Genomic DNA, 25,573 nt, shown 5'->3' on the forward strand with positions numbered 1-25,573 from the left:
TAGGTCTATTTGAAATGGAAGTATTTTCGGCTTTAGAGAAATGTTTACCCTGGTTCTCTTTCAGATTCTATAGTTTTAGTGTAGGTTGTATGGATAACCTTCAATGATTGACAGAGAGTATATTTTGATGAGCTCTACTCAAGACTGAAGCTGGTAATATGTACAAATGAAGTGAAGAATTCGATTGATTCAACAACTCACCACATCACCGTCCTTAGGGCCCTTTTACAGGCACTGGCTGTAGTAGGGGTTCTGCTTGACGCAGGTGTAGCCGCTCTCGCAGGTGGTGGGTCCGCTGTAGTTGATTCCACCGCACTGGTAGTAGTGGGCGACGGCGCCTGCGGAGCTGCTGGGTGCTGCGGTTGATCTGCTGGCGGTCACAGTGACAGTGGTTTGGTATCCACAGGCCGGGGAAGTCGCAAGAGTCGTCGGGGCGCTGCTTGTGGGCGCACCTGATGAAGCGCTGGACGAGTTGGAGGTTGGCTGAGGGGCTGGGTGAGATGGGGTAGGCGTGGCAGTGACAACTCCCGAGGTGGTTGAGGGGGCTTCGGCAACACTACTAGTGGAGGAGGACTCGACAGCACTGATGGTAGTCGAGGATGCAGAGGAAGTCGAGGCACTGACAGAGGTAGAGGTGCTGGCAGCTGCAGTTGAGGGGGCTGCGGAAGTGGCCGATGAGCTGGTGCTAGCGCCAGTGCCGTCCACGAAGTATTTCTTCAGGATAGGGAGGTATGTAGAGTAAGCAGTTCCGTCAGTCGGCTCCATGCTGTACATGTAGGAACCCCACCAGGGGCCAGCCGACCACCATTCGGCACCCATCCAGACGTCGGAGTTGTCTGACATGTAAGAGAGGAGACCCTCGACAGCCTGCTCGCACTGCTCGTTGACACCGCCGGCGAATTCACCCAGGAAACCCTTCTTGTTGTTGGTCTTCAACCACTCCGTGGCGGTCTGCAGCCTCTCCTTGCCGATGGTTGAGCTGGCACAGGTCTCGGAGGTACCAGAGCCATCCGAATCGAGATACTGGTGCATCTCGTAGACAATCTTGTCTTGCGGGTCAGTCAATTGACTGAGGTTGTCGTTGGTATCGGCCCACTTCCAAGCACCCGAGTACGAATTGCCCTCAACAAAAATGTATTGGGTCGTGGCTCCAGCCGCGCGAATGCCGTCAATGGCGGCCTGGTTTAGGCTAAGGACGAGAGACTGTTCCATATCGTGGTACTCGTTGTCTGCATATGTTAGTATTCAAATCCCCTTGGGAGCAGGCGGTGTCCTTGTCTCACTAGTATCGAAGATGACCTTCTCGTTCGATGCAAATTCTCCAGCGACGGTCTTCCAGAATGTTTTAAAGTCAGAAGTAGAAGAAATGATACTTCCAGAGCTATGTAATTGTTTAGCTTCATATAGCCTCTCACCACATAAACTATGGATGGTCTTACTATCGTCCGTAGTTGTGGGGGTCGAGAACGGCGTAAGCACCGCTATCAGTGACGGCTTGGACAGTCTACAGAGGCGTTAGTTAATATTGTATGACCATCCATCGGGTGTGGACATACAGATTTCAGGTCCTTCAAATAGGTCGCGTCCAGAGATCCAGTCATCTGGTTGGGTGCCAAACGCTCCATGAGGAAGGGAATACGGAAGACGTTCATTCCATCATCCCTCAGAACCTGAATCTTAGATGTATCAGGCCAAGTGTAGTCGGTGCCCAGTGTTCCTGGGATGCTGGATCCGAACTCAGCGCCAGATTCGCTAACGCCGACCCCTAAGCTCATTCGTTAGATCCAGTAACTTCAGAGTCAATACTTGACGTACAGGTGAATCCCGAGCCACGCTTTTTGATATCACGCGTGGGATACGCATGCACCAGGCTTGCAGCACTTGCAGCCACGATCAAGTTGCCAATTCTCATTTTGAATGAATGTATGCCGAGCTTGTCGGAGAAGAAAAGAATGACGAAAAGAGCGAAGGAATAAAGGACAAAATGAATGAATGAATGACAAGAACCAGTCTTGAGCTTCGAGTGTTAGAGCATCGCCAGAAAACGTTGCAAGTCATACATTTTTATATGCATTCGGGCTTGGAAAGAGAAATATCCGGTGATTCCGCAGGTCTCCACATTAATCTCATCCAGAAATTCTACCGTAGAAGTTCTACTAGAATTCTGAGACAGCTAACCTGTGGGCTGATTCAGAATCGGTTTCCTTAGTGTGCGCATTTCCTAAGATGGAACACATTCCCGAGTGCCCCCGTGGGCCGATAAGTTGTTGCCTGCTCGATATGAAGAGGCGTTCAAGCTAGCTAGTAGTCGGCTATTTTAATATAATTCAGGGGCCTAATAAAAGGAACAGTATGTCAGAAACCATTAAGAGAGTTCCGGTGGTGCTAATGAATGGTCTCAAGACATCGCGATGTTATCGCCGTTCATCTATGAAGCACGGACTTGTGGGACCGGCGGAAATGAATCAAGCTCCTGCGCCAATAGTCGATTACTTAGGGCACGCCTAACCATCAATAAGCCAGACTAAGCAATTAATTCGAATGGATCCAGTCTGGCAGAAATCTGATTATTCGCTCTTATGGCAAAACTGCGGCAAATTACAGATCCAGCTTCGTGGGGCCAGGCGCATAGTGAGCGAAATATGTTATCAAGATGAAACACGAAGAAGCTCCGCAGATTGGTGGAGGAACCTCGACAAAATCCGTTGTGGGTGCTCGGCAAGTTCCTTAACGGCCAACATTGGAATAGTGGGCAACACCAGGGATTAGGTGAAATCTTAGCAAAGCTTGTTCGATGAAACTGAAACGGTAAGAACCGTGGAAGGATCATCGGACGCTGGTACAATCGATTGAGGAGCGCTTACTATGAGACATTAGCTCCCAGGGCCCCCGTGATAGGCTTGAAACTAATCATAGCTGGTAGTTGACTTGGATGCGAGCGCTGCACGGAACCAAAAAAAAAAAATCTCCGTCTCTGTGGATTCGTTATCAACATATACCGCGAATTTGTCGAATCTTACATTGTACGTCCGAGTGCATGCGTAAGAGGAAAGGGGCTGAGCAGAATCAAGACCAAATGACCCTCTGCGCCATGTGGCGAGAGATCTTTCCAAGCAAAGACTGTGGGATCATATCAAAGGAACCGAGACTGATTTAAAATCGCCGAATGTTGCGTGACTCGACATGCACCTGATCTGGCATGAGTCAAGGCCAACACGTGCAAAGGGGAACTCGGCCCTTGCATTTGGGTGGATAATAGTGATTACTATTGACAACGCTCCTACTACTATCCATATTATTGTTAGCACTACTATCATTACTACAGTGACGACTCCACTGTACAATACCTAGAGTGAAGGTGAGATGTGCTCGACTGCAAAATGAGAGTAAAATTGGGCATCATGTCAATTTTGCTATGTATGTACAAGAATCAATCATCACGGCGGAGAAGAGCAGGACAGCCAAGATAGGCCGTTGAAATGATTATTGGTTTACTTGGAACTCGTATGATCGGTCTCCGTTGCCAAGTGGAATAGCGTTCACCTCATTGTCATAAAGGGTGCGTTCAAAGTACCTCACTCGTCCGTCTTTACTTACAAGGATAACGGTTTGCTTTTGGGTACCGTACGCACCATGCAAGTATGACTGGTCCAGCTCATCGCCCTGCTTGGCTCCAGTCGCTTTTTCCTCGGCACAAGGCACGGCTACTCCATCAGCTGACCTCGCATGTACCTCCTTAACCCCAAGCTTGGGGATGAAAATACTCTTCCTAAAGTGCGGGAGATAGTCTTCCGCAGTTGCACCTTCGGAAAGGTTAGGGAGCGTATTCTTGCTTAATAACCCAAGTAGTCTATCAATTAGTCCATCTTCATCTTCTCCGGCCCCAACGTGTGCCTGGATAGCTTCAATCATCAGCTTCTCGCCATCGATGATCTTTGGCCAGGAGCGGTCATCAAAATGTGTGTTGCTTAGCCCCACTGTTTGGCCATTTTCTGTCGCCAACCAGGTAACCTGGTCTATATTAGATGAGCGATTGGAGATCACAGCCAATGGCTCATTGACATAGCCGCACACCAGGCTAAATCCCCCGACGTTTCTCGCCGTGGCACTTGCTACCATCCGCTGCGCAAAGTCCCGAGTAGATTCTCTAGGCTCAGGGGCGACCGTAAGCCAGCCGTTGACGATAGCACCTCGACTTTGTGTGCCGGTAGCCTTTTCGGACGTATCTTCACGATAGTTCGTCAAAACGGCAATTTTTCCCTCCTTCGTGATTCCCATCCATGTTCCTTGTGTAGCACGTGCTAGGTCTCGGCCACCCAATATATTGGAGTTTGATCCGGGCCACCAATCAGCTGGGGCGGTCGGTCGACGCAGGTATTCCTAGACATTGTTAGGTCACGACGTATCAGTTGTTCCTGTTGCAGGTGGTTCAATCGCATACATCCCTGTTGTCGATAACAATAAGCGAATAAGATGGATGGGCTGTAGATATTAATGCAATGCACATTTCAACGGCTCGGGAGGTTCAGGTCGTTATCGTGGGCGGGTGTGAGACAAGGGTATAGTGCTGCTTGGAGGGGGAGCACCGTTATTGGGTATGAACTACCAGTTTCTTGGTCACAGATATGTTCAAATCTTGATGTATTTCGTAAATAATATTATAGGAAGGTCATCAAAGATATACAGGCATCAAATTTCCAAATTCGTGGAAGTCGTGAGGGAAAGACACGAGAACTACAGGCACTGAAGTCATCGGGCAGAGACCCTGCCGGCAGATTCCCCTCACCGCCTGTCTGGTGCTCCGTCATCGGGACCCACCGGTGTGGGGCTCGCTTCCTCAAATAGCAGCGTCTCACGTGATTAGCTAGTTGACTCAGCACATTGAGTTATTTTGAGATGCAAAAAAGTACGATTTGAGACATACTCTCTCCTGCAAGGTACTACACAAACCTTCGGGTCATATCTTGAATGAACTGACGGTTTTGTTTGGCGTTTGTTTGGAAGATTCGACACGTAGTAGGATGACCTGGAAGCGTAGTCAGAAGACTGGATATGAACACCCAAGCCAATTTCCTGCGGACAAGTTTCAGTAGTAATTAATAGCAAAGCAACCACGTTGCTTTTGACCAGCAACACCTCAGCTTCATCCAATATATGCTATTAGTTATATATCTTCATATATCGTCCGGATAAACTTTTTGCAGGCATTTGACGAACCTTAAATCATGACGTCAAGCAGAGTGTGATTCGCTGCAATCGTAATCCCGGAAATGGGAAAGTTGCCCTAATCTCGTCGATGGTTCTTCCAGCTCCATCTACTAAACTTGTAAGAGTAATAGTGGATGGATCACAGTAGGGCTGATCTCCCTTAAGGCAACCACCGTCGTGTCGTGTTGGCCTTTTCTTTCTTTCCCCTAACCACCCTTCCTTCAAAATCATATTTCTCCTCTCCTCTCTTTCTCTAGTTGCCATTGCGGCTGGCCGCTTCTTATTCCGCCCTCAGCTGGTCGCGTGAAGCCTCGTCGATCATATTTCTTTTGCCCCGCAAAAGCAAAGGCTTCCCTGACCGCCAAAGATTCTACCAACCCTTACCGACTCATTCACGTCGGCCACGTTTGAGACGTTTCTAAGCCAGTGAAATATTCTCCGTCTTCCATCATGTTTGGTATCATCGCCGATTTATTGTCGTAAGTGATATGACTCCTATTTCCGGAAATCCCGGAACTGTGCCTCTATATCTCTCAAGAATCTTCTGCCTGCTTCGGGAATGCTAACAGGAATTCATGCGTAGCTCGATCATCACGATCCTCTTCCCTATCTTCGCTTCTTTCAAAGCCCTCCGCTCGGCGAACCCCTCTCAGCTCGCACCATGGTTGATGTATTGGGTGGTCCTGTCGGCCATTTTGATGGCTGAGTCCTGGACGGTCTGGATTTTGGGATGGTATGTTACCTCAACCGGAAATCACCACGATACAGGTGTCTAATGTACAACCTATACAGGCTTCCATTCTATAGCTGGATCCGTCTCTTCTTCTTTTCCTATCTGGTCCTGCCACAGACTCAGGGTGCCAGAATCCTATACCAGACTTACGTGGACCCGTTCCTGGCCCAGCACGAACGAGAAATCGAAGAGTTCATCGGTCGCTCCCATGAGCGTGCCAAGGCTCTGGGCCTCCAATACTTTTACCAGGGGCTGGATTGGGTACGCGAGAATGTTTTCCACCTGCCCGCCCAACAGGCTGCCGCTCCGCCTCCGGCGACAGGCCCTGCTGCATACGCTCAGTCGCTTCTCTCGCGGTTCAACGTCCCGACGGCTGCCGGAGGAAATGCCACTACTCCTGCCCAGGGCAACGACTGGCTTTCGGCCATTGGCTCGGCCGTGGCCTCTATGACCTCCACCGGTAAGACTCCGGAGGCACGGGCGGAGGAACTCTCGGCCAGCGGCTCCTTCTTGCCCCGTGATATGGCCGGCATGTCTCATGATGAGAAGGCCAAATACCTCTCGAACCAGCAGGATATGTTGGAGGTGCTGCGCAATGCGTTGGCGAAGGAACAGCAAAACCTGCACGGACGTGATGATGACCTCGCGTACGGCTCGTCCTTGAGGAAGAACCGTAGCGACAACTCGTTTGATCATATCGAGCCCGAGGATATCCGTAATCAGTCGACCAGCAGCAACTGGACGTCTGGTGTAGACTATGCGGTGCGAGCAGCGGAGGAATTGGCTCGATCCCGCGGTTCTCACTAAGCGTGATCGGGCTCTTTCGCGCTTCTGTCAAACTTTCGGTCTTTGTTTTTGTTTTTGCTGAATTCAAAATGGGTTGTGTGTATGCAGGATAGATGGTCTGAACAATTAGAAAGGGAATTTTTAATTGGTTGAATGACTTGTTATTCACGGGGTAAATGCGCCTTGCCGCAGTCGTTGTATGCGCTAGCGAGTGGGCGCGTATGCAGAAAAACATGGAGTAAATCAACAGCCTCGTCATTACGTCCCCTCTTCCCGTCAAACCCCCGCAAGGTCTTCACTCTCCGGGACATTGCTTTTTCTCGAGGATTAGCTTCTCTGCCCAGCTACTTGGTGTGCCGTAACGCGTCAGTCTTATAAGAACCCTCTTTCTGGTCAGTTACTCCTCGATCCATAAACCTTGCCTTCAGCTGCAGTGCTTCAAGCGTTCACTCTCCAGAATCATGGAACGACTGCAGCAAATCGTAGCACATCTCCAACCGTCCAATCTCTCCACGGAGTCCATCCTAAACACCTCCAAAGGATTTGCCAATCATGTGGTGGACCAAGCATCCCAGGTAGACTGGTCAAATCTTCCTAGCAAAACCGCACAATATGTTTCAGAGAACCCGAAGAGCCTTCTCTGGGGAGCGGTGCAAGTTGGGACCTTTCTCTGCCCCGGCGTGGTTACTGGACCTCTTATGCACGTCGCTGGGTTTACAGGCGCTGGACCAGCTGCTGGTATGTCTTTTTCTTTTAAAACTATACCTTTTTCTTCGCTGCCTGTCATCTACTACATTTCGTCAAAGATAGCGACCGCTGCTGACGCATCATGCGATAGGCTCAGCGGCTGCATGGGCGCAGAGTCACATGGCACCTGTTGCTAGACAAGGGGTCTTTGCGTATGTTCAGAGCACTGCAATGAAGGGGTACGGACGCACTGTTGTCGAAGGCGTGGCTCGAGGTATGGTTCTGGCGCCGCGAGCTGCGGCCGGGGCATGGAGATACTTTCGGGGATAAACAATATTATAGATGAACAGTGTTTCTGCGTCGATACTATGGTGATTCTGTGAGCTTTATAGTAAACATTGAGTTTGTTTGAGGCGAGTCAAAGTGAATGCTTGTGGTCTCTACTAGGTATCATGAGGGATGGATTACGGTTACGACAATATATATGTTTGCCTAGAACAATGAAATATCAGCAGATTTTGAACAACTTAGACCTTTCAACAGCTAGAGCAAGGTTCCTTTAAAGTTTATTACAAGAGATAGTAGACTTAGACTGAACTGCGGCATGACAGACTTTGGTCAGCAGGATGACTATTGTATCATGCTATACTCGGCTATAAATAAATATACAATCTGCGGTATCAACTAAGCGGCAGGGTGGCTGCCCAACGCGCCCATAGATTCGATCGATCCTTGCAGGAACATGAGAATAACGACACCCGACCCTGCTTTTGCAGCTAGTCTCCTTTGACTATTGAACGGAAGTCGGTGAAGTTGAGTGTACGCGTTATAGATGGTGGCGTCCATGGAAGTGAGGCTGACGAGTCAGTGACTCTGGTACACTAACCCCGTCTCGGTTTAAGTCCGGTTGGTTGGGTGATCGTGGCAATTCACGCCTGAGGTGTCGACCACTCTTCATGATCCCTCTTGAATGGATAATTTTCATGATGAGGCTCCACTTGGCATAGATCGTTGGACCGTGAGAGGTACCAGTGCGCTGCTGTGGCCAATCATCAAGGAAAACTAAACGATTCACAGTCATAATATGAATCACAGTTGGAGGGCAATACTACTTTGTAGTAGTCGACAGTTGAAAGGACTGACGCATTGACTGGCTGAACAAGCAAAGAGCAATGACCGAGAGTCTGAATCGTGAATGAGTGACGGCTTGGCGCTGCTTTTTCTTGTCCGCCTCAACCCGACTTGTTCCCGATCGGGTAACCAGCCTGGTTCTGTATTGTTCGGCTGGAGAGAATGATTGATTGAATGTTAGTCCTTCCAGCACCTAATCTAGACTAGACTAATGGTATTTGGCTCCGTCACTTGCTCCTACTCAGCTTGTTTTGTCTCTTCCCTGAGGTGGAGTGCGTATTGTGGTATGTATTTTTGGTATACTCCGTACGTTGTACGGAGAACTGTCCGATCTTCCTCTCTTTCCTTTCCGCCATTTCTTGTTCTTAAAAGAAAGGAACAAAATATGTATAATAATAAAAGGGAGGGAAAATAGAATAGAGTAAACTGATGCAGCATGATTGTCTCTTTGAAACAATAGAAATAATAAAAGGAAGCCTTAAGTGGTCCTATCAGGAATACCGCAAGTTTTGTGTTGTTCACTGCCTGCATTGCTGGTATGGTTTCTTCCGTACGGAATTTTTATTTTTATTTTATTTTTTTATTTTTTATTTTACGTTGTCGGTCTCGCTCGTTTCCACTTTGAGCAGTGAAAAAAAAAGCACCACCAGAACAGAAGAAAAAAAAGAGGAACCAGCGAAATCTTTCCCTACTTCCTCTTTTTTCCTCCCCCCTCTTTGGAATTTATTATTCTTTTCCCTTTTTTTTCCTGCTTTACCCCAGGATTCTTCGTCGTTTACCCACGACGTTTCTTTTTTGATTCTCTTTTATCATCAGAGAATTCCTTTTTTTTTGTGTATCGGTGGTTCTTCTTTCCGATACCTTAAAAAAATCCCTCTGGTTTTATTATCCAATTTCCGTGGGATAATAAAATTGACATCTATTTGATGTGGGATCTGGAGTGTGTTCGCCTTCTGCTGTAACACGCTTTGACATCACCCACACTGCTTTCTTATTATCAAAAACTCCTTCCCGCTTATCTCAAAACTTTTTTTTTCTCTTCCTTCTTCCCTTTTTCTTCCCCCTCCAACCTAAAAGCGCTTTTGTTTTTAACAACTCACTTAACCTACCTGTCTAATGAGCTCGATCCCACCAAAGTCAGGCCTTCAACCTCAAGGACAGAGCACCTCTAACCAGGCCGCCTCTCAATCTACCGCTCCTGCAACCTCTGGGAATCCCTCTTCTCAGCCGGCTGCGACCAAGTCCTACGCCAGCGCCACCAAAAAGTCCGCGACGGACTCGACCGCCGCTCCCGTCACCGTGGGCGGTTCATCGCAACATGGGAAGTCGACCTCAGTATCTCCTGTGAGCGGCAAACCCATGCAGCAACCTCAGACCCCCGGCGTCACCATCGTCAATGGCGCCCCGGCTCCTTCCTCTGCGCAAGGCGACCACTCTCGCAAGCCCTCCGTGACTATCACCTCCGCCGGTACCTCAGGCTACATCCCCAACGGGGGCCCCAGCAGTCGTCCCAATAGCTTGCAGTTTGGCTTTGCTGCCAACCAGCCGGCCTCGCCCAATATGGGTAACCCAGCCGTGTTGGCCAACCAAGCCCAGGCCGGCTTGGGTGTCAACCCAACTGCGAACCCCCGTGTTACGTCGCCTCAGACTTCGCCGTCGCCTATTCCTCAGCCCGCCTCGAGCGGTGGCCGGCCACCGCCGTCGTCATACCAGGCTCAAGGCAATGTTCCCAACTTTGGCAGCTTCGGTGATGCAGGTGATAATGTAAGTGCCTACTCTTCTTTCTTCCCTCGTATAAATTGTGGGCGGTATTCATCTCATTTCAAATTTCCTTATTCCCTGTTCTATCTTTTGTTTTCTGGATTTATTGTGTTACGATCTTCGATCTTCATCTCTGTACCGTCTTTTACGATACCCATAGACATGGCATGGAGACAAGGGCAGAGGGGGAGAGAGAGAGAGAGAAAAGAAAAACGATTTTTTTTTTTTGGTTTCATGCAAGTTGAGCTTTAAATGCGGGTGATATACTTGGATCTATTTTTCTCTTGGCATACCTGGAAACTTTCGGGATTAATAATAATCGTCCCACTAGCAGACTCGCCCGTCTCAAGCCCCCCTTGGTCCCGGTCCTCAGTCGACACATCTGCGACGCGAATCGTCCCAGTCGACACACAGCGACATGAGTAACCACATGGGCAGTGGTCCCGGTCGTGGTGGTTATCACCATCAGGGTGGCCGTGGCCGCGGATACTCACAGTCTAACTATCAGGGCCAGATGGCCTACTCGCCTGGTCCTAGCTTCCGCACTCCCAACCAGCCCCGGGGTGGCATGAACCCCCAGTACCATCCTCCCAACCAAGCCCGCCCGATGCCGCCGTTCCCTAACTCTCCCCAGGCCAACCGCAGCCCAGCGTTGGCCACCGCGCACCCCGCGACGCCGCAGATGAGCACCGTGCCGATGGGACCGCCCCAGCCCTACGGCGCCTACCCCCCACACATGGCACACCAATCTGTGAGGACCCATTCTTATAACAGAACCCCCCGTCGTGGCGGCCTCCTCCCGAAGAGGAAGCCTGGTCCCCGAGTTATACCTTCCCCCAATATTCCCCCTCCCCACCCCTCTATTTCACTTCCCTCGCCCAATCTGGCTCCAGAGAGTGGACAATTTGAACATTATCTAACGTTGATGAAATCGAACCAGGGCCCCTACTTTGACCCCAACTATGGCTACTACCAACAGTACCCCATGCAGCAGTTCATGGCTCCCCCGTCGTCCCCTCAACCGCGTCCCGGAATGCCCTACACCCCTCAGCCCCCGTATATGCAAGGCCAGTACCCACCCCAGCAGCCTCCTCAGGCCATGTCCCGCTCGCCCTCGCAGGTGTCCAATGACCGACCCGGCTCCAGCTTGGGACACGGTCAGCCCCCGGCTGGTCCTCCGGCCTCCGGCCATGCGCATACCGCCAGCCGTCCCTCCAACAGCCCCGCTCCGGGCGTGCAGAACTTTGTCATCCCGTCGAGCAAGAAGAGTGCTATCGTTATCAAGGACCCTGGTAGTGGTGCCGTGAAGACATTCGAGAAGGCCCCGGCGTCGCCCGCTCGTGCGACCCCGTCTCCTGTGAAGTTGGCGACTCCGACCGCCACGCCGCCTCCTCGCAGCAGCAGTGGTGCGGATCACGCCCGGACTGACTCCAAGGCAGCCAAGACGGATGAGGAAAAGAAGCAGGAGCTGAAGGATGCGGTGCGCCAGAAGATCGAACAGGATGAGGCCGAGGCCCGCCGCAAGAAAGAGGCAGCCGAGACCGAGGTAACTCGCCAGAAGGAAGAAGAAGAAGCCGCTCGCAAAAAGCAGGAGGAAGAGACGGCCCGCAAGCAGAAGGAGGAAGAGGAAGCCGCACAGAAGAAGGCTGCGGATGAGGAAGCCGCGCGCAAGGCTCTCGAGGACCTGAGCTTGAAGGACAAGGCCGAGGAGGCCAAGCCCGCTGCCGAAGAATCTTCCAAACCCGCCGACCCTACTCCGGCTCCTGCTGACGAGGATGAGATTGATTACGATGCTATCGAGCGGGAATTGGCCGAGATCGAAGCGAAGGAAGCTGCCGCGGAAGCCGCCTACTATGCCAAGAAGCAAGCCGAGAAGGAGGAGAAGGAGCGCAAGGAGAAAGAGGAGCGGGAAGCCTACGAGGCCAACATGAAGAAGGCCGAGGCCGAGGCTGAGGCTATCGAAGAAGCTCGGATGAAGAAGCGCGAAGCGGGTGAGCAAGACACTTCGAACAAAGACCTGTTCGCTTCGCTGAAGAAGGGAGGATGGGCTGCGACGGAGGCCGGCGAGCCCGCTGAGAGCGGAACTGCTACTCCGGCTTCGGATGCCTCGATGGGTCCTCCCGCGAAGCCTGCCAGTGCTGGCAAGCGTGAGAAGCCTGCTGCGCTCAAGTTGGAGACTAACAAGGCCGTTGAGCCTCCTCAGCCTAGCGCCGCTATGAAGTCCCTTCACTCCGCTCGGCTGATCGAGGACCTGAGCCAGGTTACCTACCCTGACTCCATTGTGTCTCCCAACCCGGCCTTGAATGCCAGCGCACCCGCTGATCGCAAATTCCATTACAACAAGGAGTTCTTGCTTCAGTTCCAGAGTGTGTTCAAGGAGAAGCCATCTGTCGACTGGGATGCACGCGTGCGTGAGACTGTAGGTGATAGCGACTCATCTCGCCCACAGTCTGCTCGCACACCTATGATGGGTGGTCGCAACACTTCTCGCGGCGGTATTTCCCAGGGATTCCAGATGGGCAACTTCGGCCAAGCTGCGTCCCGGCACAGTCTGCCTCCGGGCTCAACCTCCGAGCAGCGCTTTGCTCTTGCCAATGCCGCTCGTACCGCTTCGATGAACAACCCGTTTGGCTCTTTCGGACGCGGACCCATGCCGATGGGCTCGCCTGCGCTCAGTCGCACCAACTCTGCCAATCCCATGATGCCAGGGTCTCCTCGCCCGGGTTCTAACCGTTCGGGCACGCGCACCGGTAGCAAGCGTGAGAAGCACCAAGCCAAGAAGGAGGAGGAGATGGCCAAGTCCATGCCTCTTACCGCCGGAAAGGAGGTCGCGGCGCTCCAGGTCTCGACCACCGGTTGGAAGCCTCGCAGTGTGGGTCAGGCTGCTCAGCCAAGTGCTGCTGCCCCAGGTGCTGGTTATCTGGCTCCCGATGTGGTGCAGCGCAAGGTCAAGGCTGCTTTGAACAAGATGACACCCGAAAACTTCGACCGTATTTCTGGCCAGATCTTGGAAATTGTCTCTCAGTCCAAGGACGAGTCCGACGGACGTACGTTGCGCCAAGTGATCCAATTGACCTTCGAGAAGGCAACCGACGAGGCACACTGGGCCTCGATCTATGCCAAGTTCTGCAAGCGTATGCTTGAAAGCATGAGCCCGGAGATCAAGGACGAGAACATCCGCGATAAGAACGGTAATGTCGTTGTTGGCGGCAGTCTGTTCCGCAAGTACCTGCTCAACCGTTGTCAAGAAGAGTTCGAACGTGGTTGGAAGGTTAACCTTCCTCCTAAGCCTGAGGGCCAGACTGAGGAGGCTGCCATGTTGTCGGATGAGTACTATAAGGCTGCCGCTGCCAAACGTCGTGGTTTGGGTCTCGTTAAGTTCATTGGTGAATTGTACAAGCTTGGCATGTTGACAGAGCGTATCATGCACGAGTGCTTGAAGAAGCTGGTTGACTACGAAGGTGTTCCTGATGAAGCCGAAGTAGAGAGCTTGACCAGTCTGCTGCGTACTATTGGTGCCAGCCTCGACGCCTCCGAGAAGGGCCACACGTTCATGGATGTCTACTTCCAGCGCATTAACAACATGGTGCAGATCCAAGGTCTGCCAAGCCGACTTAAGTTCATGCTCATGGTAAGCCTCACACGATCCTCATGCACGATAGACGCATATCTAATACATCCCTCTTTTTACAGGACATCATCGATTTGCGTAATGCCAAGTGGAAGTCCAAGGACGCCGACAAGGGCCCTAAAACTATCCAACAGATCAGAGAAGAGGTATGTGTATCTTAGCAAACCTTTGATATGGTTTTCCTAACGGTTATTGTAGGCTGCTCGCGCGCAACAAGAGGCCGAGATGGAGCGTCTCCGCCAGCAGGCAAACCGGGGTGGCCGTCCCAATATGGGCCGTGGTGATGCTCGCAGCTATTCTGGCTATGGCAACCAGGCACCTCCTCAGGACTACGCCTCCAGCAAGGTCGGCAGCGACGACCTCCGTCGCCTGCGTACCACTCGCAACACCAGCCAGCCCATGTCTTTTGGTCCCTCCAGCATGCTGGGTTCTCGCAGCAGCAGCGGCCGGAGGAACCTTGGCCCTGGCGGCAACTTGGTTCGTGGCAGCGATGATAGCGCTGCTAGCAGCCGGACTGGAACGCCCCCTGCTGGCAAGAAGGAAGACAAGGAAGCTGCGTCGTCGATCAACGCGTTCAGGTAAGTTTTGAATTTCCACGCATCGTCTTGCTTTGAACCCCTCATCTGACTCTGGAATAGTGCTCTTGCTAGCTTGGAAGACCGCGACAACATGGCTACCTCCCCCCCTTCGAACCCTACCTCCCCTTTGCTAGCCAAGTCGCAACCCGCCGTTGAGCGCCGGCCATCCAAGACCCCTTCGAAGGACGGCGAGGAAGCATCATAGATTCTCTGGCAATGATAATGAAAATTATTCCGTTTCTTCTGGAAAGATTTCCCACTTATTCTTCTCTTTTTGTTGAACCTTATGCCATGTTATTCATGTCACATGCTCATTCCTCCTAATCTTCTCGTCCATGATTTCGGTACTCGGTTGCTTATACACTCTTCCGTTTCCATCCGTTGATTGGAAGAGGCAGGCACTTCCGACGTTATAATGTACAATGAATGTTGTGTTTCAAAAGCGAAATGCCATAATGAAGGTGGGGCTTTTGAAGAATCTAGCGAGATAGGTTGGCTTGCAGGGATATCTGATATGTTTTTGTTTTCTTGTTATGTCCTTTGCATTTCAATACCCGGAGTTGCTTCAGCAGTTTTCCGTCCCGGACAAGCGTTGACACCGACGTTTGACCCAACCAGGACAAGACTTTCTCACGGCTACTTGTTTGTCTCATGGAAGACATGATGTAGCTTATGTGTTTATTTCTTTTCCCCTGTCGTTTTCAGTCATCTTGTATGCATTGCATCTACACTGGCTTGGTGTGTGCTGGCGATGTCTGCTTTATCTGCTATGATATGTCTCTCTAAAACCCTTTGCTAGACAAAAACTTCGTTAGAAAAAGTTTCCTCTTTTCATTTCAAACATTTCCTATTTACTACCTTGTATATCCACGCCCTCTTGGGTTATAATGTCACCATAGTGTTCTGTTAGTGCATTCCTCGATTGATTGACATGCTTGACAGCCAGATGAACATGATTGCAACCGACCCAACCAAAGTCATCAATCGAGTTCTGTCTCCATGTATTATTTAGCCCTCGATTGAAGGTATAGCATCTATCAGCCTTTTGGTAATCATCTGTATGTTGTAAATTCATCCCCCAGTTCTTTGCATATTACAAATGTTGGGAACCTTTGAGTGACATTTTATACTATTCTAGATAGTAGCCATTGCCTTCCTTTTTTTCCTTTCTTTTTAATACCCCACCTCCCCAAGTATCTAATTAAACACTGAGACTGAGGTTATAGTTAATAGCCATATGAATCCGTGGATAAGCTTGATATTTTTGTGCAACATGTAGCATACCATATGTTGTTTTTGCTCGCATATAATTTTGTATTATGTTTCCGCAATCTCTATGCACTGCTCGATTTTGTTTACTTCTCGATGTGAAAGAAAAAGGGGGAAGGGGGGGGAATTAAAAAATTAAAGAGGGAAAGAGGTGTACTAAAGCTTGCTGTATATTTAACTGTATGGAAGATTTGTACCTAGTGTTGCATGTTTGTTTTTGGGTGATTATTGTTGATTCTGGAAATATATCTTTAGGTTGAGGATGTTTGTATTCTATATTTTACTTGGGTATGGACGGATTTTGTTTATTGTTTGAAATGAATAGTTTATTCGTGGATTGTTTATCTATTTATCGATTATGTATAGATGCGAGATCTATCTGTGCAGGTCTTGATGCTGATGCTAATGCTTGTGTCTATCGATGTATGATTGAGATTATTGTATTGGAGTGGGGTTTGGAATCAAGCATCGGTGACGAGTCCTATGAATCGCGAATCAGCCGAAGCATGTAATAGATTCTGTTTCATGTTGCATAGCGTAAACACCTTGCAAGTGTGACTGGCTTCTGAATATGAAGAAGTAGTGACGCTGTCAAAGATGCACATGGTGGTCCGTCAAGAGTAGAGATGGTGTATGTGCTTCCTTTGTCTAGAGGTAATGCATCGGCCTGAGATTCATGTAGCCATACCTCCCCTTATTTGTGGCCTTTGATTATGTAGTGAGGTTATGACCTGGTTGGCTGATGGTGTGATAAGATTTCTCGTGGTAAAATATACGGCTAGTACCCATTTCCGGATGAGTTCTGAAATGGTACGTTGTAGTGAGTTGTTGGAGCAGTGTCAAGCTCACTGGCCATCCGTTCCCTTCTCGGTCATATCTTCAGTGACAATGACCGGAATGTTCAGTTTAGAACTGCCTGGCCTTGGTGTACTTTGATTGGAGTTGATCAACTCGGATTCATCCGTCGATGTTGCATCAACCGCCTTGGCCTCTTCCGTAGATGCAGTCTCCGATGACGAGCCCTCGGGTGCATCTTTGATCTGCGGTCCAGGCTCATCGTCTGTTGTGCTTTCGCTCTCAGTGCTCTCCGGGGTGCCCGCCGCTGGGCTGTGGCTGGTGCCCAAGGAGTCGACATTAGGAGACGGCGAATCATTCTCATCATGGCTCACACTGCTTCGCTCGGACATTGACAGCGAGCTTCGGGAGTTGGCGTACGACCGAGGCAGGCCGAGAGCCGCGGCTACGGCTGCTTCTTCGTCCGGAAGTTTCGAGACGTGACTGTCCGTGCTCGAACTTGCGTCGAACAACTTGCTTCCACGCTGCTCGCTCAGCTCTAGGATGTGATTATAGTTGCGGCGAGTGGGATCCGCAAGACGCTTCTTCTTCTTCTTTTCCCGCTTGGTGGAGGGACGGACGACGATCACGGGAATTGGGGATTGCTGTAAGCAGTATTTGGAGACGGAACCGGGCAGCAGGCCCTGTACGCCGCCTAGGTTACGGCCACGGGTGCCAACAATCAGTACCGAAGGCTCGTAGATACGGATCTTGTTTTGTCAGCTTGTTCTCAACGTGCCAAAATATAGAGAAGGACCAACGTACCATGCGCTGAATGATATCCTGGACTTTCCCCACCGCTAGTTCCAAGACTAAGCTGATTGCCTTCTCATCCTGGCTATTCTTCTGGATCACTTGCTCAAACAACTTCTCTGCTTCTTGGCGGTACTTTCCCTCCTCGATTGCGGCGTCACTTGCGATCGTGGAGTCCTTTTCCACGGCCCGTAGACAGACGATCTCGTCGCCATCATCCACCAATTCGTCAATGAGCCACTCCAAGGCAAAATCGGAATAATCATTCTGATCCGTGCCGCATAGAAAAGTACGACTGCGCCGGGTACACTGATACCCCTTGTGTTTGTAATTCAAAGTTAAAGAGAAGTCCGCCGCGTCAGGGTTGTCGAACGTATTGAAAGAAACACCTCTCTCGTAAGTTCTACATAAATGCGGAAGCCAGTTAGCGATGTAGAGAGTTTATAGAACTAGCATAATCGACTTACTGGGGTGGCGGAGGTGAATGACCTCTTCCAGTGGCTTTCTGTTCTTTGTCCTGCGCTTCTTGTTGTTGTGGCCGGCGCCCGCCGACAGCGCTGGTAGACCGACGGTGCTGACTCTGTGGCTCGGTCCCACCAAAGTTGAATTGAATCGACTTCCGACGGGGACTATCAGCCGTAGATGAGATGCGTGAGTTCTGGGATGAGGGTTCGGAAGCGTTGGATGCGCGCTCCTCGCTATCGAGGGAGCTTTTAGGGGTGGAGGACATGATGTAGCGTGGGTTCCAATGGCGCTTGAGTGAGCGTTCTCAATGATATAGTATTATGCTTGTTCGTTTCCCGAAAGGTAATGCGACCGGATTGAGACACTGAGAGGGTTGCGAGGTAGCAATGCCTGTCTGTATTCTCGGATACGATCCGGATAGATCAGGTCACAACTCAGCCACCGTGAAGCTCCTGAAGTGCTGCCAGTGGAGTAATGCGGAGGACGCTGGGCATGGTTTGCGACGGGATCGGCTAGAGCGCCCTTGAGCAAGGGGGTTTGGGTTGACCTTCAGGTAGGGACCCCTTGTAGGATAGAATAGTAGGATACTAGTCGAGCAGGACTTCTCTGTACAAGAAGAGCCTCTTACGATCAGTTTCCGGATGCAGCAGGAGAACCACGGGGAGGAGGGGCCAAGGCGGTGAGTGCGTCCCCTGTCACGTTGCGGTGGCATGTGAGGGTCCTTGGTCACGGTTCAGACTCAACCCTAAGGAACTCTCTGACTATGTTATTCAAGTCTATGAGATATACGGAGTAATGGTTGGCCAGATGATTACATAGAGGCAACTTGTGCTATTGATCCAAACAAGCTAAACACTACTCTGTATTATTAATAAAATTAGATTAAGCAATACCCTGGTTGAGGTTGATTATGATTATAAATTGTGCAGCTGATGAGATAATCTATGCCACAGTTATGCCGCCTGGTACAGATCACGGAGGTTCACCTCTATTCTCCGAACTGGAGAATGTCAGTTGAGCAATGGGGAAAATCCAACCGGAAAAGGAAACGAAGTCTAACCAGAGGAAACGACGACAGGAGATTCCGAGGCTCCGAACAACGTCAATCACCAGAGCAAGTGTGCAATGGTGACTCAAGCTCCCAGCTATTGAGGACGAGGACAATCCTCGGATCTCACGGGAGTCACGGCGTCCGAATAACCTTCTTTTTGTTTTTTTTGCAAGACGGTCTTCCGGAGAGTTTTTGCCCGCGTTCCACGATAATCTCCACTTGAAATACCATCTTATCAGCGGGAGTTGATGGCACAGCCACCCAGCCGAAAATCCCGACCCCCTCCTTTTGCACAACAAGTGAGGCGACCACGACCAAATGACTTGTCGCTTTGCTGACTGTCTCGACCAGTGATCCGCCGGCTGATCGCCCATGTGATTGATCCAAGTCGACTGGGCGGTGTGCGCGGGTGCGGTGCCGCCTTAATGGATCGGCGTCTTGGGTCCTGGTCTAGATTGTCAACTAGTTCCGTATAGTCAGCCTAACTATTGGATCGGTACCTAAACTAGTCCTGAGCTAAGAGAATGGTTATCAGCCCCTCGAAAGGCACCGCGTACCATCTCTTGACTGCACAAAAGGACACTGGCAAGATATTGGTCTATAAGATGGTAGATATGAACCAGGATGGAGAGTGAAGAAGTATTATCTATATATTTCTTTGATGCGAATCCTATATATAATTCTAACTAAAGTATGTGATATGCATCGTCATCGTCAAAGACATTCATGGGCACAGGCCATGCCTGGCCAGCAGGTGGGGAACATAAAAAATAATGCTCCATATGAGAGTAGAGTATCCAACAATGCCCAATCATTTAGGCACGTTAGGTCTGAACGCCAGTAAGTCCAGACCATGCCAGGCACTAAAATGCAAATTCGCCAACAATGAAGATGTTTTTTGTCTGCAGCCCAAAACGCCGAACCCGCTGAAATAATGTATCGCTGAAACAAATCCAAAACCAAACCCAAGAATGTAGGAGGGGTATCACAAGAAGGGTATGCACATCGATGCAGTCGTCAATCAGCGAGGACGTTTAGTAGGCCTCAATAATCGTATTCTGCGAGTGGTTCGATACGTAATACCCGACTTCAAATCCATTTCCCGACAGTGGAAGTTCGGTAGCTTCGGCTTGCTTCTCAGAGAAAGTGTCCAGCGTGGGTTGCGGGGGGGAGGGAGGCATTGATTCCTCCTCCGACTCCTCATCGGAATCAGACGACAGCTCAGGCGGAGTCTGTCGTGATGGCGACCGGGTCAAAGCAAGCTCCTCCAAGTCCTCCGCGTCATCGTATTCAAAGTCCGAGTCGGAGTCGGAGTCGTAGTCCTCCTCGATTTCTTTCTCTCGAACAATGGCCACCGGCGACGGGGCACGTCGACGAACGGGTGTGTAGGCAGGTTCATAGTCGTCTTCCTCCAAGTCAGAATCGTCACTCAGGTCGGAGTCGGAAACATCTTCCGCATCCCAGTTCTCTTCGGGATCCTCCACCACGCTTTCTGCCCATTGGATGTGGCGGGGTTCAGATGGGGAGCCCTTGGTTACGCCGTGGACGGTCTGGTTGAACCAGCGTTCTTGCTCTTGTTCGGCATCGGCGAGTTCAAGCATCAAGGTATCGAGGAGGTTGGCATGACCAACCAAGAGGCGCAAGTCGTGGTCCGCCCGGGAAGCCTCACGGGTAAGCTTCTTGCGGGCGGCATGGGCGAGGTAGTAGGTTTGAGTGATACTCATTTTCTTTTGTTGACGCCTCCGGGCGAGGGAAGTGAAGTAGGCACTGGGTGAGGAAGTGTGATAGGAGGAGGTGAGGGGAGAGGGAGTAGAAGTAGTAGTGGTTGAAGAAGTTGTGGGGAAAGAAGAGGACCCCATGGCGCAATCTCCGGATGTTGATGTGCTTATGAGCTCAAGTTTCGAATGCCCAGACTTAAGATGACTCGTCCGTTCCCACTGTGACTCAGGCAGACCTACTGTTTCCGGCGAGGGTAGATCGGCCAATGAACGTCCCGGAGAGGGGGCGGTGAGTCAGACTGCAACAAGGCGCAGATCAACTAAAATGAATCCCTTATCGGGTACCTTAGTAGCCCTTAGTAGCAGGCAAGGTATGAATTCTTTCAGGTCCAATAATTGGGACCACAACAAAAGTACTTCGAAAGGAGCTGCACGACGGACGCTTCAATAGTTGAAGTTGATGTCGTGTCGTGTTCTCAGGCTGGTTAGAAATGGTGCGTCGTCTCCACTGGTTGTCTGTTCAACCACTGCAGCAATAGTCGGATCTTTTAGTTGTGTGTGTGTGGCTGATAGATGCGATGGAGATGATTAGCTATGGCTGGAGGATCAACTATCGGTGTGTAAAAAGTCACGGTAGGGGGGTGCAATATTGATGAAGGATATAGGAAAATAGTTTCCAACTCTGGTTGGGGAGGGATAAGGACTTGATATATCCACTGTTGTAAAAACTTTTTTTCTTATTCTTTTCATTTCTTTTTCTTTTTCTTTTTTTTTTTTTACTAGGCTGACTCTTTGTTTTTTTTCTTAGTTGATACCGAGCTCTTCATGTGGTATCATTTTTTTTTCTTTTGCTAATCAAGTTCCGTGAACCGTGTAAAGTCCGACCGCCGATCGGAACGGAGGAGAGCATAAACCCCATCCGACCCAGCAGATCCACGGTATTGTTTACCAGGCTTGGGGATCCATAAGGCAGTCCCTTCACTCACCGCCCCACTGCAGCCCAATCAGGTTGGATCATGATGAGTCACGGGGACCCAGCGACCAGCAGTGAAGGTCTTCGGATGACCAATCTTTCCGCCCGCTACCTCCGAAACCAAATTTTACAGGCTGAATAGAACTTTCCAGGCATCACATTGGGTCCATAGTACCCTATTATTCATCGACTTTGATATATCCACTCCTCCGGTCGGCATCGTTCCAGCCGGTATTAGTGATGATTACTGAGGATGAGTCTCTCCCCTAATACGAAGGTTAATTTCTGATGGATTTGAAATCCAATTAAACTTTCAATGCTTCAACAATGCTGTTTACTGATTTTGGTCAGTTCGCTATCATGACAAGCGATGGCATCATCGAAATGTGAAGGATTATCAATATGATCAAAAGATAAAGTACTCTCTGTAAGGTACTCGCGAGAGGCGAACGAAGCCCTTCATCGACTGGGATACATGCCAGTCTGACGTTGGAATGATTTCGGAGTTAGCGAATTCCGACGCTGGTTGGGGAAATTCCTCCCCTAGGGCTTGGTTCTCGCCATTCCACTTTGGGGCCTCAACTGCTTATCATGCAGACATTAGCATAAAAGAGTGAGTCCCGAGTAATGTACGCAGGGCCCGAATCTACTATGAGATTCAGAAACCTGTAACGAGGGTCGACGACTCCGGTCCATTTGTTCCCAGCCGCCCACGTAAGACCATCTGTGGCCGGACTGGAAGGCTACCGTATTTCCTCCCTTGCTGCCAATAAACTACCGAGCACCTGTTTGGTATACATATACCTATCGTACAAAAGGTCTCGGCACTGCGTATGCGGCTCCCCCACAGATCTTTAGGATCTATCTGCCTAACACGTACGCAGAGACACGAGCCCTTACTTGTGCGAATACTTTAGTCGCCTCTTGGCATGGAACTGTAAATTGGCCAAGAACTTAATCCCCCATGAACTGAAGGCTGTGTGGCCGGGGCAACACCCATTGCTGGGAGGCCACTTGTCTGGAAACGTTTCGGAGACCACGAGAGGTACGAATACGATCCTCACGTTTTCGGGAAGTGACCTGCCCTTTACGGTAACTCAACTACGAGGGGTCTTGGGGCCTGATCAAGCCATGTGTCGAGACACGGCCATTGTGGCTGTCCCCGGTGGACCCGTGGTATCAACACAGCCCTAGAACTGGGTCTGCCATTTGGCTGGCATGGATTTGATACGCGTACGGTTACGGAGGGTATTGTTCTGCCTATACACTGCCAAATTTATGGTTATCGCACTGCCAATGCCAGATAATCAATTGTCTTACTTCCGATGTACCCCATGTTTCATTACATGCTCTGTCGTATATCCTAAACTGGCCTGACCAGTACAGACGGCTGTTCCGCAGAATCGATGGCAGGGACAAATGCCAATGGCAACCTACCACGTCTCCAGAACTGCTCTGCCAAAGAATCCAGACATGAGATTTGGCCACAATCCATTGCCCTCGATGACATCGGATCAAGTCATTGTTCGTTCGCTGTGTACCACTTTCAAGCAAGGCAGGTGTGAATTTATCGCCATCCTTATCAGCGAGATGATGTCATGACGTCACGACCTGTCGATCCCTGAAGGATCTCGCAAATGAATTACTTCATGTGTCCACTGCTGGTAGTCTGGACATGAGGCCGATCGGGGGATGCTGTCATGCGTGAGGTCAACAATGACCTCGAACTACTAATTTCCTACTAGTTATCCTTCTGCAAGAGTTGATTAAAATCGGTCGAACATGAGTTTGTGCCAGGCATAATTACATAATCCACTGCATAGTGGAGATTCATAACCGAGCTTGATCTGATCACAAGCCACAGACGGCCGTCCCGTGGGTTGCGAATGTCGGCGAGTCGGGCTTGAATCGGCGAAGCCCGTTCCGGTGGATTCGCAGTGGATCACTGGATACACCCTAATCAGCTGGGTCCGATCCCTGGATGTCAAATTTTTCAGCCGAGGTGTCGGTGTCATAGTGTTCTGGTTTAGACTAAATTGTTGGGTCTTGAGAAAAAATTTTCAGGCCTTATTTTAGTCTATAAACTAATGCATGACACTTATATAAGGCTTGAGTAAACTGAACTACATACTTTTACGGATAGAGTATTGAGCCAATGTTATCTTCTCGCTTCGGCGGAAGTTAGTTCATGATATGACGATCTTAAAAATCTTGACCGCTGGCTAGAACGCTGTCTAGACGTGCATAATCCTATCAGTCCACCTATGGCCTTATGGCAGTAGCGAGTATTTACTGGTCCCCGAAAATAAGAATCGAAGAGAAACCTTAGTAGGTCAAAATCAAATGGAGACCCACAACTCGGAACCTTTCTCAGCCCTGGCAGATCCCTGAGAATAGTAGTATTCCGGTTTCCCGGTTACGGAGAATGAGCGTTGATCCACCGGCACGATACATCCGTGCCCATAGAATCTATACTGAGGTCGGACATTTGCTCCGGAGTTAGTGGGCATTGAGTCCGAGAGATCCCTAGACCTTGTCGATGACTCATGACGATTCGACTCTCATGCGTTCATTTTCTGGTGTTCATTTCCTGCCTCATGCTGTGCTGCTATACATTGCTGGCAGAGACTGGGCCCGTTTGTAATGATGTACTTGAGATTACATCTATAGGTCGCTGCATCTCTGTTTTGAGACCTTCAATTAGGTTTAAGCGATGATCAGCAGTGCTTGGACAAACTTTGATCATCGAGACTGCTACCGGCCACAGAGATCAATTGATTGACCTCGGCTAGTTATTCTACCTTGGGAGTAACATATGAGCCTCTGGTTTTATCTTTTCTCTTCTCTTCTATCCCCTGTTAGGGTTCCTTTCTTATTACGGGTAGATAACGGCTGCGAAAGGAAAGCATATCGAGCTCCAAACCATATTGTTATCATCTGACCTCACAAGCTGGTGCAGTAGATTACAGGCGTATGAACATTTTCAAGTTGCGTTTGCAAAACAATGCTATTGCTCTTGATCAGCTGGGAGGTGCTGGAAGTAGGAACCCGTTGAAGATACAGATCATCTACATACGTAATAAGAGGAGAGATGGCATTCGCCAAGCTAATGATTGTCAATATATGCTAACCTGCTATCTTCGATACCTTTGAGCGTAAGGAGCGGACCTTGCAAAGTCTAGGTATTCTAAAGGGTAGGGACCCTATATAGATATATATTTGTTCTAGGGAATACTGACTGGGGCAACAATCAGGCATTTTGGTCTTTTTAACTTATCGGTTAGCGTACGGAGTACCTCAGAAGCGCTATCTCCAACATTGAGAAAGCCTCCTTAGACTCCTCGCGTACCTGACATGCAGCCTATATCAGACTGTTGTTGCCCCTTTGGGTGAATCGTGATCGGCAGGAATTTGTTCCGAAGGCTTAGTTAGTCTTAGGCAAAACATCGCTTTTGGTAATACAAGCAGAAACATCATTTCCTCGCGCTAGATAAAATCCATTTTACGGATGTCTATGCAAATTCCAAGTGTATTATTGCTTTGCGATGTCATTTTATGAAAATGGTATCCATACGTGGCAGACCTCATGTCTGCTGTGTAGACAACAGGCAAGCACCGGATCGCTGATCCTTGTTAAATCTCACCCCGGGATGGATGACCCTTTTCTAATCCGAAATCCATAGATCTCTATGGAAATCAGCTCACCGTCCCGATGGAGTGTATGTTTCCATGCCCACGGTGTTCAAGGTCCCCAAGTCCATCTGTCTGGTGTCACTTGGATTGCTATGACATCCTGAAGGAAAAGCTATACTGCTGGCGAGAAGCCAACTTTCGAAGATCTGCAAAGGTTCGCAGTTGCGGTTAGACCCCTTTATAAGCCCCAAAATAGAGACAGCATTGATACTGCATCAACTCGAGAAGGGTTGCTATGTTGCCCGACAAGTGATATATTAGAGAATGGGTTCAGCCAGGAGTTGTTTATGCAGTTGCCAATG

The 25,573-nt window shown here is 49.8% G+C and overlaps 8 protein-coding genes across 8 annotated transcripts; 3 read left to right on the plus strand and 5 right to left on the minus strand.

Annotated features, from left to right (window-relative positions):
* Positions 1-225: 225 nt before the first annotated feature.
* Positions 226-1,912, minus strand: F9C07_5856 (putative extracellular endoglucanase/cellulase; the record flags this gene model as incomplete). Its single annotated transcript, XM_041294770.1, has 5 exons — positions 226-1,229; positions 1,284-1,381; positions 1,440-1,504; positions 1,557-1,765; positions 1,816-1,912. 5 exons carry the CDS (start codon positions 1,910-1,912, stop codon positions 226-228), a joined length of 1,473 nt encoding a protein of 490 aa, XP_041150401.1.
* Positions 1,913-3,483: 1,571 nt separating this feature from the next.
* Positions 3,484-4,507, minus strand: F9C07_5857 (DUF833 domain protein; the record flags this gene model as incomplete). Its single annotated transcript, XM_041294771.1, has 2 exons — positions 3,484-4,380; positions 4,442-4,507. 2 exons carry the CDS (start codon positions 4,505-4,507, stop codon positions 3,484-3,486), a joined length of 963 nt encoding a protein of 320 aa, XP_041150402.1.
* A 1,151-nt stretch (positions 4,508-5,658) lies between these two features.
* F9C07_5858 (TB2/DP1, HVA22 family-domain-containing protein) lies at positions 5,659-6,748 on the plus strand (the record flags this gene model as incomplete). Its single annotated transcript, XM_041294769.1, has 3 exons — positions 5,659-5,687; positions 5,792-5,941; positions 6,001-6,748. The coding sequence occupies 3 exons, from the start codon at positions 5,659-5,661 to the stop codon at positions 6,746-6,748; spliced, it is 927 nt and encodes a 308-aa protein (XP_041150403.1).
* A 440-nt stretch (positions 6,749-7,188) lies between these two features.
* Positions 7,189-7,744, plus strand: F9C07_5859 (uncharacterized protein; the record flags this gene model as incomplete). The annotated part of the gene is made up of 2 exons (XM_041294778.1): positions 7,189-7,465; positions 7,566-7,744. The coding sequence occupies 2 exons, from the start codon at positions 7,189-7,191 to the stop codon at positions 7,742-7,744; spliced, it is 456 nt and encodes a 151-aa protein (XP_041150404.1).
* A 1,371-nt stretch (positions 7,745-9,115) lies between these two features.
* On the plus strand, positions 9,116-16,082 carry F9C07_2145793 (translation initiation factor 4F, ribosome/mRNA-bridging subunit). The gene is made up of 6 exons (XM_071509201.1): positions 9,116-10,309; positions 10,638-11,057; positions 11,247-13,937; positions 14,000-14,083; positions 14,136-14,515; positions 14,576-16,082. Exons 1-6 carry the CDS (start codon positions 9,662-9,664, stop codon positions 14,718-14,720), a joined length of 4,368 nt encoding a protein of 1,455 aa, XP_071367027.1. The 5' UTR covers positions 9,116-9,661; the 3' UTR covers positions 14,721-16,082.
* Positions 16,083-16,629: 547 nt separating this feature from the next.
* Positions 16,630-18,101, minus strand: F9C07_5861 (universal stress protein family domain protein; the record flags this gene model as incomplete). The annotated part of the gene is made up of 3 exons (XM_041294772.1): positions 16,630-17,328; positions 17,384-17,774; positions 17,839-18,101. 3 exons carry the CDS (start codon positions 18,099-18,101, stop codon positions 16,630-16,632), a joined length of 1,353 nt encoding a protein of 450 aa, XP_041150406.1.
* Positions 18,102-18,678: 577 nt separating this feature from the next.
* F9C07_1870174 (uncharacterized protein) lies at positions 18,679-19,618 on the minus strand. The gene is made up of 2 exons (XM_071508458.1): positions 19,388-19,618; positions 18,679-19,332 (listed from the first exon to the last, which is right to left on the minus strand). The coding sequence occupies exon 2, from the start codon at positions 19,259-19,261 to the stop codon at positions 18,809-18,811; it is 453 nt and encodes a 150-aa protein (XP_071367028.1). The 5' UTR covers positions 19,262-19,332; positions 19,388-19,618; the 3' UTR covers positions 18,679-18,808.
* F9C07_2145801 (uncharacterized protein) lies at positions 19,520-21,430 on the minus strand. The gene has a single exon (XM_041287231.2). The coding sequence runs from the start codon at positions 20,744-20,746 to the stop codon at positions 19,922-19,924; it is 825 nt and encodes a 274-aa protein (XP_041150407.2). The 5' UTR covers positions 20,747-21,430; the 3' UTR covers positions 19,520-19,921.
* Between the last annotated feature and the right edge of the window lie 4,143 nt (positions 21,431-25,573).

This window comes from Aspergillus flavus, chromosome 7, assembly GCF_009017415.1.
Source record: "Aspergillus flavus chromosome 7, complete sequence".
Lineage (NCBI taxonomy): Eukaryota > Fungi > Ascomycota > Eurotiomycetes > Eurotiales > Aspergillaceae > Aspergillus > Aspergillus flavus.